Source organism: Lepus europaeus, chromosome 5 (genome assembly GCF_033115175.1).
Source record: "Lepus europaeus isolate LE1 chromosome 5, mLepTim1.pri, whole genome shotgun sequence".
Classification (NCBI taxonomy): domain Eukaryota; kingdom Metazoa; phylum Chordata; class Mammalia; order Lagomorpha; family Leporidae; genus Lepus; species Lepus europaeus.
In genome coordinates, this window is record NC_084831.1 from 34,601,761 (window position 1) to 34,616,182 (window position 14,422).

The 14,422-nt window shown below is 49.4% G+C and overlaps 1 protein-coding gene across 1 annotated transcript; it reads right to left on the reverse strand.

The window, feature by feature from the left end:
- Nucleotides 1-1,352: 1,352 nt before the first annotated feature.
- LOC133759063 (L-amino-acid oxidase-like) lies at nucleotides 1,353-12,668 on the reverse strand. Its single transcript, XM_062190067.1, has 7 exons — nucleotides 12,638-12,668; nucleotides 6,481-6,695; nucleotides 5,952-6,064; nucleotides 3,551-3,752; nucleotides 2,999-3,067; nucleotides 2,654-2,790; nucleotides 1,353-2,157 (listed from the first exon to the last, which is right to left on the reverse strand). Exons 1-7 carry the CDS (start codon nucleotides 12,666-12,668, stop codon nucleotides 1,353-1,355), a joined length of 1,572 nt encoding a protein of 523 aa, XP_062046051.1.
- Between the last annotated feature and the right edge of the window lie 1,754 nt (nucleotides 12,669-14,422).

Genomic DNA, 14,422 nt, shown 5'->3' on the forward strand with positions numbered 1-14,422 from the left:
CAGCCGGGACTCAAACAGGTGCTCCTAGGGGATGCCGGTGTCTCAGTGACTTAACCCGCTCCATGACAGCACTGCCCCCCTTTCCTCTTCTCTTGTCCTGCCTTCTGCTCCTCTCACTGACCAGATTCCACTGGGTGGCTTGGAGAGTTTCAAAGAAGGCACGGCCCTTGTCATAATGCTGGAGTGGGAGTGGTGGGACTTCCAAATCTAAATGGTTCAAGACAGTTTGAGAAAAGACTTCTGTCTCAGTGGGGCCAGGTTCTAGGGTGTAGTTTACTTTGCTTCGTGTTCACTAAGTATATTGTGACTCCATCCGTGGTGACCATTTAGCCCTGGAAACCCCAAGGCCACTGGCTTAACCAAGCTCTGGAGTAGCCCAGCCTTAGTCCCTACCCCAACCTTGGGGTCCGAAGGAGTTGCAGCTTGCAGCGTACATCTGTCCAGGAGAGCCATTTTTATTTTCTAAATTTTATTTATTTTCACTTTTGTTTGGAAGGCAGAGAGAAAGAGAGAGAGAGAGAATATCCTCCATTTAGGGGTTCCCTTCCCAAATGTCTGCAAAATCCAGGGCTGGGCCAGGCAGAAGCCAGGAGCCAGGGAGTCCATCTGGGTCTCCCATTGGGGTGGCACTTGGCTCAGGAACATAACAGGAAGCTGGATCAGAAGCAGAGTAGCCAGGACTCAAACCAGGCACTCTGATATGGAATGTGGGGGTCCCGGTGTTGACGGTGACTTAACCATGCCTCTCTCTTAGCTTCTGGCGGTTTCTGCTAAGGTGTGTCAGTCTGCCCTCTGTGTGTGTCTGGGCTCACGTTTTTCAGTCATCGGATGAGGACTTGCCCTAAGCCACGTTGATAATGATCTTGATTATATCTGTGAAGATCCTGCTTCCAATTAAGGTCATGTTCATGGGTTTGGTGGACATGAATTTTGAGGGACACTCTTCAACCCCAAGCAGGTGTTATATGGGAAAGCAGAGCCAGAGGTGGAAAGAGAGAGGACCTTAGTGATGCTTTCTCAGTCCCTGAACCCAGTTACTCTGAGAGAACCCAGCCTCACCCTGAACTTCCTAGGTCAGTGGGCAAAAGATCATCTCTTTCCTTAAGTTAGTCTGGGTTTGATTTCTGCCACTCTCAACTAAAAAAAGTCCCGGCTAATATGGTGGAGAACGGAAAACTTGGATAAAGGAGTCCAGGACTTGGGGGTTCCTGCTCATGGGCCAGGGGGACCAATGGTGAACTTTCTCCTGGGTCTCTGCCTCCTCCTCACACTTCCCAGCCTGCTCCTCCCCCCAGACTCCCTCAGGAACAGATGTTGTGTGGGAAATCATCCCAGATGTTGGCAAAGAGCGCCTATGGCGGCCCCTGTCCCACTCTGGCCTCCTCGTCCACGGCAGCCTGGATGTTCCTGGCAGCCCGGAGGCCAGACTTGATGGCCGTGTCTATCCAGGCGTGGGGCAGGCTGGTGTGCTCGCCAGCAAAGTGGATGCGACCCTCTGGCTGGAAGAGCTGCCCCGAGTAGTCCACAAACTGGTAGGGTGTGAACTCCGCAAAGGCGCCAATGGTGAGGGGGTCCAGGGACCAGTGCTTGACCACAGAGGAGGGGCACATGTGCTGCAGCTCCTCCTTGGGGATCCGGTGCACCGCTGCCAGGTCGTCCAAGACGAGGTCCACCACCTGCTCCTGAGTCATGGCGGTGAGGAAGAGGGAGTCGTCATCCACAGTGTAGGAGGCCACCAAGATGCCCTTGCCGCTAGGGAGGTGGTGACTTGGGTAGTGGATGTAGCGCGAGGGCCGGTCGGTGATGGAGACACCGCCTCGGATGCCCTCGCGTTCCCAGAAGGGCTCGTCGCAGGCCAAAACCACCTTGGTAGCGCTGTTGTAGTGCACAGAGCGGAGCGCGTCCATCTTGCCCGCGGACAGCGGTGGCCGGAAGGTGATGAGGCGCGTGGCCTTGGCGGAGGCTGAGATGAGGACGTAGTCGGCGGTGAGGTTGTGCAGCTCGGAGCAGGGCTCGCCTGCGCAGTAGGACACTTGGACCTCAGAGCCGTCCCTCACCACCGTCTCCACCTTGGACCCCAGATGGATGGTGCCAGGCTTCAAGGTGGCGCTGAGGGCATAGGGGAGTTGGTCGAAGCCCCCGATAATTTCTGAAAAGCTGCAAGAGTGCAAAGAGGGGGAGGGGTGAAGGTAGGAGGCACCTCCAAACTTGTTCTGAAAAGGGACGCCAAGGCCTGCACCCTGGGCCCAAGGCTTCGTGTACCTCACCCTAATTAATGCACGGTTCTCAGTTAATCTGGTAACTTGGAAAATTGACACCCAGAGAGAAGCCACTTCGCTGAGACCCCATAGGCAGTCCAGCCTGGGGAGTGGAAGCCCGTGGATTCAGGCACTTTGCAGCTCTGCTTCCCAGGAGTCCTGCAAACACTGCCTGACCTGTGTGATGTTGGTGAAGTTCTAGAATGTCACAGCCTCTGCTCCGGTGAACGGGCTCTGAATGAGAGCACCTGCTGTACAGGCGCTCTAAGGATTCCCCTGGGGCCACGCTCAGCATGTGCCTGGCACAGAGCATACTCAGTGGATCACACGGCCTTCCTCAGTGCTGGGTTTTGGAGGAGGGAACTGACTCTAGCCCCGACCCCCGCCAGCCTTACTCATCACTCTGGGAGAAGATGATGTCAGCCCGCAGGGACTCCAGGAGAGACTTGTGGTATCCGACATCCTCATTCATCATGTCCCCAATCATCTCGACTGCTCCTCTGCTCAGCATCCCTTCCTGCAGCAGGTAAGCCTGGGGAGGGGGCACCACAGGTGGGGGTGTTGGGTGGAGGGCCCAGTAGCAAGGGGCTCGGCAGGAGCCTTGGCCAAGGCAAGGGACTGAACTCCAGGGAGGCGAAGATCTTGGCAGTGTGAAGAGAGCTTCCTGGTAGCAGAGGACAACCCCAAGGCAGGTGAGCACAGACCCCGCCCCCATCCTGGGACTTCCGTGCCTCACCTACCTTGGTGGAGTAAGAATCATATAAAGTCATAAGGTGACTGCAGTTGAATATTTTCAGATTTTGTCCGAGCTGCAAAAGGGGAGGAGAGAGAAGATTAGCAGCTGATTAGCGGCAGAACTCCTAGGTTCTTTGTCTGACCCTTCAGGAGAGTAGGGGCCAGCAAATGAGATAGAAAGGCCAGGGTCTGGATAGTTCCAGGAGCTTGTAAGTGCTCCTCTTTCCCTATACCCTGTCACTTAGAGACTTTTTGGAGATGAAAATTTAAGGTGAGGACATTCACTGTGACCCAGGAGGACTGATTAACTACCAAGGATTGGGTGATCTAATGATGCTCTTCTTCCCACTGCTCTGATCAAGCAATAGGCCATTGGACTACCCAGGGACAAGAGAACAGCAGGGTTTGGGTGAGGGGCTGGAGGTAGCATCATTCTTAAGGGGTGTTGGAAGGAAGGCAGATCAGTCTTAGGAGCACTGGATTAAGAAGCAGGTGGCCTGGGCCCACCCACTAACTTTATTGGCCAACCCCTCGTCCTTTGCAACCCTGACAGGCACCTTGGTGATGGACTGATGGAAGAGAGCCATAGCACTCTTGCCCTTCTCTGTGGGCTTCACGGAGTAGCCCAGGAGCTCTGGGTTGGCCTCGACCTCCCGGGCACGATAGCGTTGTCCATGGATGAGGTACCAGGTGTTGTCATCATACTGGATGAACTTGTTCAGCTTCAAGCCAAGCTTTTTGACATAGGTATGGACCAGCCTGGAGCAGAAACAGGCATAACACAGCTGCTATCCTTGTTCCTGTTGGCCTCAACATAGAAACCATTTCCAGGAAAACCAAGTTCCTTCATGTACCTAGGGAGCTCGGGCTAGCTGCGTCCTCAATGCTAATCCTTTTTCCTGTTGCTGGGGGCATTCACTGTTGCTCTGGGGGAGTTTAAGCCTCACTGCATTAGGCCTCATAGGGAGTCCCAGTTTATAGAACCAGAAAGTAGAGACAGAAGCCTTTCATTTCAGTGTTTAAAATTCTGTTTTTCGGACTGGCGCCGCGGCTCAATAGGCTAATCCTCCACCTGTGGCACTGGCACAGCGGGTTCTAGTCCTGGTTGGGGTGCCGGATTCTGTCCCGGTTGCCCCTCTTCCAGGCCAGCTCTCTGCTGTGGCCCAGGAGTGCAGTGGAGGATGGCCCAAGTGCTTGGGTCCTGCACCCTATGGGAGACCAGGAGAAGCACCTGGCTCCTGGCTTCGGATCGGTGCAGCGTGCTGACTGCAGCAGCCATTGGGTGGGGTGGGGGGGTGAACCAACAGAAAAAGGAAGACCTTTCTCTCTGTCTCTCTCTCTCTCACTGTCCACTCTGCACATATAAAAAAAAATTCTGTTTTTCATTTTGAAGTAGATTTGAGGTCATGTCTAAAGACTCCCAGTTTGGATCAGCTTAGTTTGTTTTTTTCCATGTTAGGAGGGAACTCTTGGGTTCAATTTACATTTAAGGCGAGAAGACAGATGTCACACAAGGGTCCTTTAAACAGTTCAAAGGATAGTGGGATTAAAAGGTAAGTTTGTTTTGGTGCAAACATTCTTTTGAAATCCATGTGTGTTATTTTCATAATACACATGCAATTTCCATGAGCCTTTTTGAAGACCTCTCGTATTTTATTTGGGAAGGCGTGTGGGTTACCAGGCCAGGGAGCTTCTTTGTTTTGAAGCTTTAGAGGCAGGGGCCTGGTTCTCTTCTAGGAGTCAGGTGCAGATGAGGGGTTAAGCATATACTTCTGTGTCAGGTTCCTCCTTATGTGAAGGGAGGAACTTTGTCACCTCCTAGGAGAAACATGAGTGAGTCACTTAATATGGGAGCTCAGTTTCTTGATTTGTAAATGGGAATAATAAGAGTATCAAATTATAGAATTGTGAATATCAGTTAAATAATACACATATAGGGGCTGGTGTTGTGGCTCAGCAGGTTATGTTGCTGCTTGCGATGCTGGAATCCCATATGAGTGCTGGTTTGAGTCCTGGCTACTCCACTCCAGCCTAGCTCCTTTATAGTGCTCCTTGGAAGGCAGTGGAACTCAAGTCCTTGAGTTCTTGCCACCCATAAAGGAGACCCTCAATGAGTTCCTGGCTCCTGGCCTCAGCCTGGGCTAGCCCTGTCTGTTGAGGCCAATCTTGGGGAGTGAATCAGCGATGGAAGATCTCAATCTCTCCTTTTCTCCCTCTCTTTCTGTTACTTTGCGTGTCAATAAAATAAATAAATCTTTTTTTTTATTTGACAGGTAGAGTTTTAGACAGTGAGAGAGAGAGAGAGAGAGAGACAGAGAGAAAGGTCTTCCTTCTGTTGGTTCAGTCCCCAAATGGCCGCCACGGCTGGCACTGCGCCGATCCAAAGCCAGGAGCCAGGTGCTTCTTCCGGGTCTCCCATGTGGGTGCAGAGGCCCAAGTACTTGGGGCCATCCTCCGTTGCCCTCCTGGGCCACAGCAGAGAGCTGGACTGGAAGAGGAGCAACTGGGACTAGAACCCGGCACCCATATGGGATACCAGCAGGTGGAAGATTAACCAAGTGAGCCACGGCACCGGCCCCAGAAATAAATAAATCTTTTTAAAAAATGCACATATAGTGCTTAGCACAGGATCTAGCACATAGTAAGTGCTCAACAAATAGTTATTATCATCTACAAATAATTATTTTGCATCTTAATATAATTGACACATAAGAAACTGCTCATATTTAGAGTACACAATCGCTGGGTTAATGGTAAGTATCATAGCTGTTAGTTAGGATCTGTTACTTTCTGCACCTTGGTCTTCTCTGTTAGACGGACGGGAAGTATTAGTCCTGATTTGTGGAGTTGAGTCCCAAGACACAGTGAGTCTGAACGGGCCCTGACACGAGGCCAGCAGGGCCCCTCCTGGTCATCCCTCCCACTGGCTCTCCGCTCCACTTCTTTCCCAGCACTTACCTGTGGGATTTGGGGATTCTCATTGGCCCCAGTTCGCAGTACCAGCCCTCTTCCTCGTTCCTCATTGTGGTCACTCGACCGCCGATGTGGTTGCTGGCTTCCAGGATGGTGACCTGGAGTCCAGAGAAGCTGCTGTCATCCTCAGAGACATGCTGCTGCTGCTTCCACCCCTGTTCCCGCCCTAACCTGGCCACATGCTCCGGCCTGGAGATCCCCGCTCTGGGTCTCCCACTGTGCGGGATAACCAACCTGGGGGTGTTTCCCGCAGAGGAGCCCAGAGCCCAGAGTGAAGCTGGACACAAGTGGGCAGTGGACAGAGCACCTCCGGCCCTGCCTGTAGCAAAGCTGTTTGCCTTTTCCCCACAGGAATACAAATTGCAGTTAACAATGACTTAAGGGTTAGAGGTTTGAGACACTCCATGGATTATGTACAGTTGTGCAAAAAGTGGCTGCAACACCACTCACTTTCTTCCCACCCAAGAAAGCAAACTGGAAGCAAATAACTGAGGCTCCCTCAAGGCCCCCTCACCTGGTGGCCAGCATCCTGAAGGGTCTTGGCTGCCGCCAGGCCAGACATGCCTGCTCCCACTACCACCACGCGCTTGGGCAGTGGGGAGGCGTGGAGCCCCTCCTGGGCTGTGACGAGGAATGACTCATAATCAGGGTCCTGGAAGCACTTGGCCAGGTCCTCCAAGTAGCCGAGGCAGCTAGGGGCAGCCAGCAGGAGCCCCAGGATAAGGATTCCTGTGAGCAGAGAAAGCAACGGGGTTGGCCTTCCGGGGGCCCAGGCTCTGGGCCCTGCCTGCCTACCCAGGATGAACGTGGCTACAGGAATGACGGTCGGGTGGTCAGGGCAATGTCTGGTGAGTGTGTGGCTGCAAATCTGTGTGTGAGGATACTTTAAATACTTCTCGGAGCATGGAATGGAGGTAAGTTTATTTTGGTATGAAAGCACTTTGAGAGAGGCGGCAAGATGGCGGAATAGGCAGGGAGCACACTTAGTCCGGGCGGAGAGAAAGTTTAATATAAGTGGAGATACTGCAGGGTCAAGGAAGAGTAGGGGAAGAAACAGCAGAGGAAACTCTTCCGAACTAGTGATTCACAGTGGCCCTGCGTGGAGAGCGTGGGAGCCCAAGTTCGGGACACCAGCGGCAGACTCAACGCACCAGCGCTGGAACGCGAGGTGAGCCGAACCTCAATAGCCCGAGATACCAGCAGGCAAGCGGAAAGAGGAGGCTAGAGGGAACGAGGCTTGAAACTCCGTGGGGAAAAGTTCACCAGGCTAACTAGAAGAGAGAGAAAAAAAATAAAAAAAGTGACTGATACGGACACAAGTTTCTCTCTCTCCGCTCACCTCTCAAAGGCGAGCAAGACAGAGCAGGCGCCATTTTGGACATACGTCATAAGCAGGGCGACCTCAGGTCTGCACCAGCCCTGAGCCTAGCAGAAAAACCTGACTCTGTGGGGAGGGGTGAAATAACAGGAGATTAGCATCTAACTTGGCAACCCAGTGGGAGACTGCAGGAGAATTGGAGCCCACACTGAGGGCAGCAGAGATTCCCTGTGTGGTCCTTGGGAAAGAGCTTCCGATCTCTGGCTCCTGTGGGTATATCATTTGCCTGCTAACTACCTCCAATTACGTTCAGCTGTGCGGAATTACTTCCCTTTTAAATCAAAAAAAGAGAGATTTACCACACCTAACCTGGGAGTGTCATCCTTGACACACCCTCAACCCTGAGGAACCAAACACAGCTCTCAGTCCACACTCATCTGAAGCCTCTAAGGCTCCACTGAAAGCAGACAGTCCACTTAATATAGAGCCATAGTGTAACAAGAAAAAACACCACAGTGAAGAAACCAAATATCTCCAACATGCCAAACAACAAACGCAAAAACCAAGCTAACAAGAACAAGGAAGACACTATGACGCCCCCAAATGAAAAAGACACCCCAATTCAAGATTATGAAGATGATGAGATCGAAGAAATGCAAGAAGCGGATCTCAAAAAATTGATAAGAACATTAAGAAGTTCTCAAAAACAAATTCTTGAACTACAGAAATCCTTCATGGACAAGATAGAAAATCTCTCTCGTGAAAGTGAAATATTAAGGAGGAATCAAAATGAAATGAAACAACTAGTGGAACAAGAAACTCTGATAGTGACTAGAAATCATAATGAAATGAAGAGTTCAATAGATCAAATGACAAACACATTAGAGAGCCTTAAAAACAGAATGGGTGAAGCAGAAGAGAGAATATCAGACTTAGAAGACAGAGAACAGGAAAGGAAACAGGCAAACCAAAGAAAAGAAGAAGAAATTAGAAATCTAAAAAATATTGTCGGGAATCTACAGGATACTATTAAAAAACCCAACATTCGGGTTCTAGGAGTTCCTGAAGGCATGGAGAGGGAGAAAGGATTAGAAGGCATTTTCAGTGAGATACTAGCAGAAAATTTCCCAGGTTTGGAGAAGGACAGAGGCATCTTAGTACAGGAAGCTTATAGAACCCCTAATAAACATGACCAAAAGAGATCCTCACCACGACATGTTGTAATCAAACTCACCACAGTGAAACATAAAGAAAAGATCCTAAAAGGTGCAAGAGAGAAACGTCAGATCACTCTTAGAGGATCTCCAATTAGACTCACAGCAGACTTCTCATCAGAAACCCTACAAGCTAGAAGGGAATGGCGAGACATAGCCCAGGTACTAAGAGAGAAAAACTGCCAGCCCAGAATACTATATCCTGCAAAGCTCTCATTTGTGAATGAAGGTGAAATTAAGACTTTTCATAGCAAACAGAAACTGAAAGAATTTGTTGCCACTCATCCTGCCCTGCAAAAGATGCTTAAAGATGTCTTACACACAGAAACACAGAAACATGGTCACCAACATGAAAGAAGGTAAAGGAAGGAAACCTCACAGCAAAAGATCACAGGAAGCTCAATTTCTCTTTGACATAGAATTAAACTCTGATGCTCTGTTAAAGCAATGTGTTAAAGTAATCTATTATGTTCTCTTGATGTCTGTTAAATTCTAATTGTTCAAAAACAGCTGAATTTTTATTAAGAGCTATGGGTTATTTAAATATGTGCTTTTTTCAAAAATTTGAATAATCACCTTGTAACAATGATCAGATTTGGTCTATGTTATGTCATGATTTTAAGAAATCTTATTTCAACCAGATATTTTGGAGACATGATAGTTATCTTAATGAGAAAGCCCCAGAGGCTTAAAGGGTTAAATACTTGTAAAATCCTACAGGTGCTTTCAAAAATACTGTGAAGTAAGCAAGTGCCTCTTGTTGGTTGATGAGTTTATAATTTTAAATTGTCAGCAAGCGATCTAGGACTTGCTCCCTCATTTCTCTATTCTAAGCCCAACTTGTTCTTTCATTTCTCTATTCTCTTCAAGGTAGGAAACTAATTCTATTATGAAGGAATCTGTAGGATGCACAATTTAATCTTTAGACCTTATAAAAGAGATGGCTAACATTTTTCTGCAATAGCATAGCCAAAATAAGAACTCAAATAATAATCTCATAGCTAGATTCACTTCGCCATCAGCGAAATATACAGTAAGTAGAAAAAACCTCCCTTTCAGACCAAAGGGAAAGAAAGTTTTAAAGTGAGAATATAATTTTCCTCATGGGCATTGTCTACCTTAGAAAAACTACTACAGAACATGCCTGTGACTATAGACTTGTAGTTCAGGCCACCGAAGATTAGAGATGGGAAACGGGCACTCCCTTGACTTGCATCTTCTGGTCTGCTTTAACACAAACCAGGAGGAAAAGAAAGCTAGGCATCAGAAGCAATGGGTGGCAGGCCTATTAATGGCTGATCTGTACAGTGATCTGCCCTCAAGCAGACCCAACAGGCCAGTCCACTGCAGTGGCTTTCAATGTGGTAAGCCTGGGCTTCAGCAGAAGTCAGCTTATGAAGAGCCCTGGCAGCTCTGCCAAGAGTTGGATCACTGGAAATGGACCTGCCCTGGAGTCGAAGGATGCCCAGGTCAGAGCCACAGATCTTATTGGCTCTAAGCTGAAAAGCCCTTCACTCAGCCCAACTTCCAAAGTGACCACTGCAGCTGAGGGGATGGTCAAGTAGGGTCAGCAACATTGCAGGCAGAACTATAAATTTCTTGTTAGAGATGCCACCTGCCTTTACCTGGCCAGCTCTCCTCCCAGCCCAGCCAAGTAATGAAAGTCAACAGAGTGCCTTCCCCTAGGAGGTTCACACCTCCCTTAGGATATACCCCATGTGAAGAGATAGATAGGTCTGGGCCTCTTTACTTACAAGGCCTAAAGCCCACCAGATTATTATCAAGCCCCTTCTATCAGGTTCTATTTGCCTCTCAATCAGAAAACTTAATTGTAGCTTAGACAGCACCTTCCTTAGCTCCTCTAATAATGACTCTGTCCTTTGTTCTAGGCCCTGTCTAGTGCACTTGGGCCTCATTCCTTTGTAATCATAACCTCTACTCTACCACCAATGGCTCTACTCCCAACATGTGTGTACTGATGGTCCTCTTCCCCACTTAATGCTGTATAATTGTTCAAACCTGGTAAATGCCACTCTTAGGATCATTGGTTACTATCCTCACTCTGTCTTTTATGACCTTGTCTAAATATGATCAGAGTCGGCAAACTTGGAAGGCTTCCATAGCCTTGGCAACTCATGACGACAGCCTAGGATGGTTACTGGCGACATAAACTAGAGTGTCAATTTGTTGGGTCAACAACAGGAGCCACTGTGCACTTGCTCCTCATGTGGGATCTCTGTCCTTAATGTGCTGTACATTTTGATTTAATGCTATAACTAGTACTCAAACAGTATGTTTCACTTTGTGTTTCTATGTGGGTGCAAACTGTTGAAATCTTTATACTAAATTGATCTTCTGTATATAAAGAGAATTGAAAATGAATCTTGATGCAAATGGAAGGGGAGAGGGAGCGGGAGAGGGGAGGGTTGCGGGTGGGAGGGAAGTTATGGGGGGGGGGAAGCCATTGTAATCCATAAGCTGTACACTGGAAATTTATATTCATTAAATAAAAGTTAAAAAAAAAAAAAGAAAAAAAAAAGCACTTTGAAATCCATGCATAGTTTTTTTCACAATACACATTATCCATGAGATTCTCAAACACCCCTCACACGAGTAGATTTCCAAAATTTTTGCACCCAAGTAAGCTTACCTTTTAATTCTGTTTTCCATGGTCTGTTTGAACTGCCCGCGTGTTTGGCTGTGTCTGTTAGGGGCGATTGTGTTGGGTGGGGTATGCGTGCATGTGTGAACTGTGGTGGTGTCAGTTGTGTTATTAATGTGTGATTATGAATGAGGGCTACAGGTTCATATGTGTTCCTGTGGTCGGAAACTCACGAGGTGCACAGGTTCATATTTGACTGTAAGTGTGTCTGTCTGGATGGTGAATGTGTGCGCGAGCAGCTTGTCTGTGAGCATGGATCCGAGAGGGGGCCGGTTTGTGCAGGAGACCGGTTGACTCCATGATTCTGGCCTTGGGTGACTGTAGCTTGTCTGACTGTGTGTGAGGGGGTGGGTGTGTGTCACAGCTTGCATGAATCTGTATGGGAAGCCGGGGTGGCTTCTGGGACTGAGAGGTGACCTCGAGTGAGGATGTGGGTGCTCGCCTTCTTCGCTGACTGTGCATTTTGTGCACAAGGCTGAGCTCCAAGACAGCCTGCAGATATCTGTGTTCTTGGAAATGTGTGCATTGTGCGGGGGGTGGTGTGTGTGAGCGAGTGAAAGCGACAGTGTGTGAAGGAGGAAGACACGGTCCTTCTGGGAGGTGGGGCGTGGGAAGCCACCCAGGGGCACTTGGCAGTTCTATTGTTCCTCTCTGGCCTCCCAGCACTTTCCCCCAAAGCTTTCCAGGTATTTAATGTCCAGCCAAGCCTGGAAACCGTGGCTCAGACAGTTAATAACTACTGTGCATCAAGTCCTCAATGACTCAATTTTCTCCACAATCAGGTGGTCTGAGGTTCAGAGAAGTTCACAGGGAGTCTGTGTGGTGTGGTTCCCTGGTGTCACCTCAGATGTGAGCAGGCAGGAACTGTGACACACTATACCTACCCTCACTCCACCAGCACTAGGCTTTTCTGGAGGGCAGGTACAAATCCCCCTTAGTCTAGGCTTCAAACAGGTGGGACAGAAAAGGATCTTCAGGGACCACCCTCTATGGAGATCCAGGAGCCCCAGCTGGCTCCCAGCAGAGGCCCTTCCCAAAGATAAAGAGAACCTTCTGCAGGGGCAACCTGTCACCATGCCAACTGGAGAAGAGTCCCCAAAATTCACCCCCTTCCCTCTGTCCCCCAGACTCCCCAATGCATTGTCCATCTTGGGCAGATTTTCTCATCTCCCTGAGCAACTGCCATTTCAGTCCCCACGTCCTTTCCTTTGAAAGGACCCAACCCCCAGACTTCTCCTCGAGCCCACATCCTTTCTATTAACCCACTTGCGAAGCAGGCACTCGTTCCTAGCTCCCAGTGGAGCTCCTTTCTCCTGTATCTCTCTCCATTGATTTTCCCCTTGCACAACCTGATAGCCAGACTCATCTTGAGATCTGTCTCAAGTTCCATAGCCATTTCTACCTTCGATCTAGTGCCTCTTCCTGTTCCAGCATCCAACACCTCCTTCCTCAGCCCAGGAGGAGGGACCCCACTTACCACTCATCTTGGCCATGGGCCTGCAGCTCATGCTGAATCCTAGGTAGCTCCTCTGCAGTCCTGGGTAGCTCTCCTTCTCTTTATGAGGAGCCAGATCCACCCCTCCCCCCAGGAATTGGTCTTCCTCCCACTAGCCTTCCCGATGCCTATTGGCTGGACCGAGCGGGGTAGACCTGCCCCTCAAGTCATGGCCTATCAATCAGGTGCAATGACCATGGTCACTCGGCCTATCTTTTGCATCCACACCTTCCTCCCCATCATCTCCCCTCCTGGGGAATGCCCCTTCCCCCGCTCACCTCATAGCAATCTGGTGCTGCTGGGAGGCAGGGCTGTGGGGCCAGGTGGCCCCCACAAAGCTGCTGTGGTCATCTCTCAGGAAGGTTGGGACTGATTATCTGGGCACCTGACTGCTCCCACTAGAGAATGCACCTGTTCCCACTGCTGTTCCGCTGTGGAGCCTTTTGCTCTGTGGAGTCTGCCCAGGGTCGGGCTTGGGCCAGAAGCTCCTGTGGGAGCATGTTGCTTTCCATATCCCTCCAGGACAGAGGCCTCTGACCTCATCCACTGGCAGCAGGGCGTTTTTCTGCCCCTTCCTCTGGGTCCCACCAGGTTTCTTTAGGAATAGTTGGGTTTCTCTGGCACTGGAATTCCTTTCACTGAGTAGTGGGGCCAGCTGGCTGAGGTGCCAAGACCGGCTTTTGTTCTCCGTGTACGGCTCACCGTACACCCTCAGGTAGAGGCAGGTTGGCTGGCAAGAGAAACAGGTGGTCAGTGTGAACCAAGCCTGGGGAGAGTAGGGAGCATGGGGCTGGAGAGTAGGGAGGAAAGGAAATATGTAGCAGTGCTCAGAAGCTGGGGCCAGACTCAGGTTCAGATCTTGTTATTAGGAGTGTGAGAGGATTCCCTCCCTCCCAGTGTTTTGAATAGCTTGCAAAGAATTGGAGTTAGTTCTTTAAATATGTGGTAGAATTCAGCATCCAGTCCTGGGCTTTTCTTTGTTGGAAAAGTCTTTATTACTGATTCAGTTTCCATTTTGGTTGTTGGTCTGTTTAGGTTTTCTTTGTCTTCATGGTTCAATGTAGGTAGGTTGTATGTGTCCAGGAATCAATCCATTTCTTTGAGGTTTCCTGATTTGTTGGGATACAGCTCTTTGTAGTAGTGATTTCTTTTCTTTTCATTCCTTTTTTTTTTTTTTGACAGGCAGAGTGGACAGTGAGAGAGAGAGACAGAGAGAAAGGTCTTCCTTTTGCCGTTGGTTCACCCTCCAATGGCCACTGCGGCTGGCGTGCTGCGGCCGGCACACCGCGCTGATCTGATGGCAGGAGCCAGGTGCTTCTCCTGGTCTCCCATGGGGTGCAGGGCCCAAGCACTTGGGCCATCCTCCACTGCACTCCCAGGCCACAGCAGAGAGCTGGCCTGGAAGAGGGGCAACCGGGACAGAATCCGGTGCCCCAACCGGGCCTAGAACCCGGTGTGCCGGCGCCGCTAGGTGGAGGATTAGCCTATTGAGCTGCGGCGCTGGCCTGTAGTAGTGATTTCTGATGATTCTTTTTTTCCCCCTGTGGTATCTATATCTGTTGTTGCATTCCTTTTTCATCTCTAATTTTGTTGATTTTGGTCTTCTCCCCCCCCCCCTTTTTTTTTTTTGGTTAGTTGGATGAATAGTGGGTCGATTTTATATTTTTCAAAAAAACATTTTTTTTTGCTGATCTTTTTATTTTTTTGTTTTAATTTTATTTGTTTCTTTTCTAATTTTAATTATTTCTTTTCTTCTGCTAATTTTGG

Bases quoted from the DNA above. Each gene is read 5' to 3' on its own strand.
- LOC133759063 (XM_062190067.1), bottom strand. From the start codon at position 12,668: ATGAGCTGCAGGCCCATGGCCAAGATGAGTG. The intron at 3,068-3,550 runs GTGCCTGTCAGG...CCCCTTTTGCAG, and splicing joins TCCATCAGTCCATCACCAAG to CTCGGACAAAATCTGAAAAT. The intron at 2,158-2,653 runs GTAAGGCTGGCG...GCACTCTTGCAG, and splicing joins ATCTTCTCCCAGAGTGATGA to CTTTTCAGAAATTATCGGGG.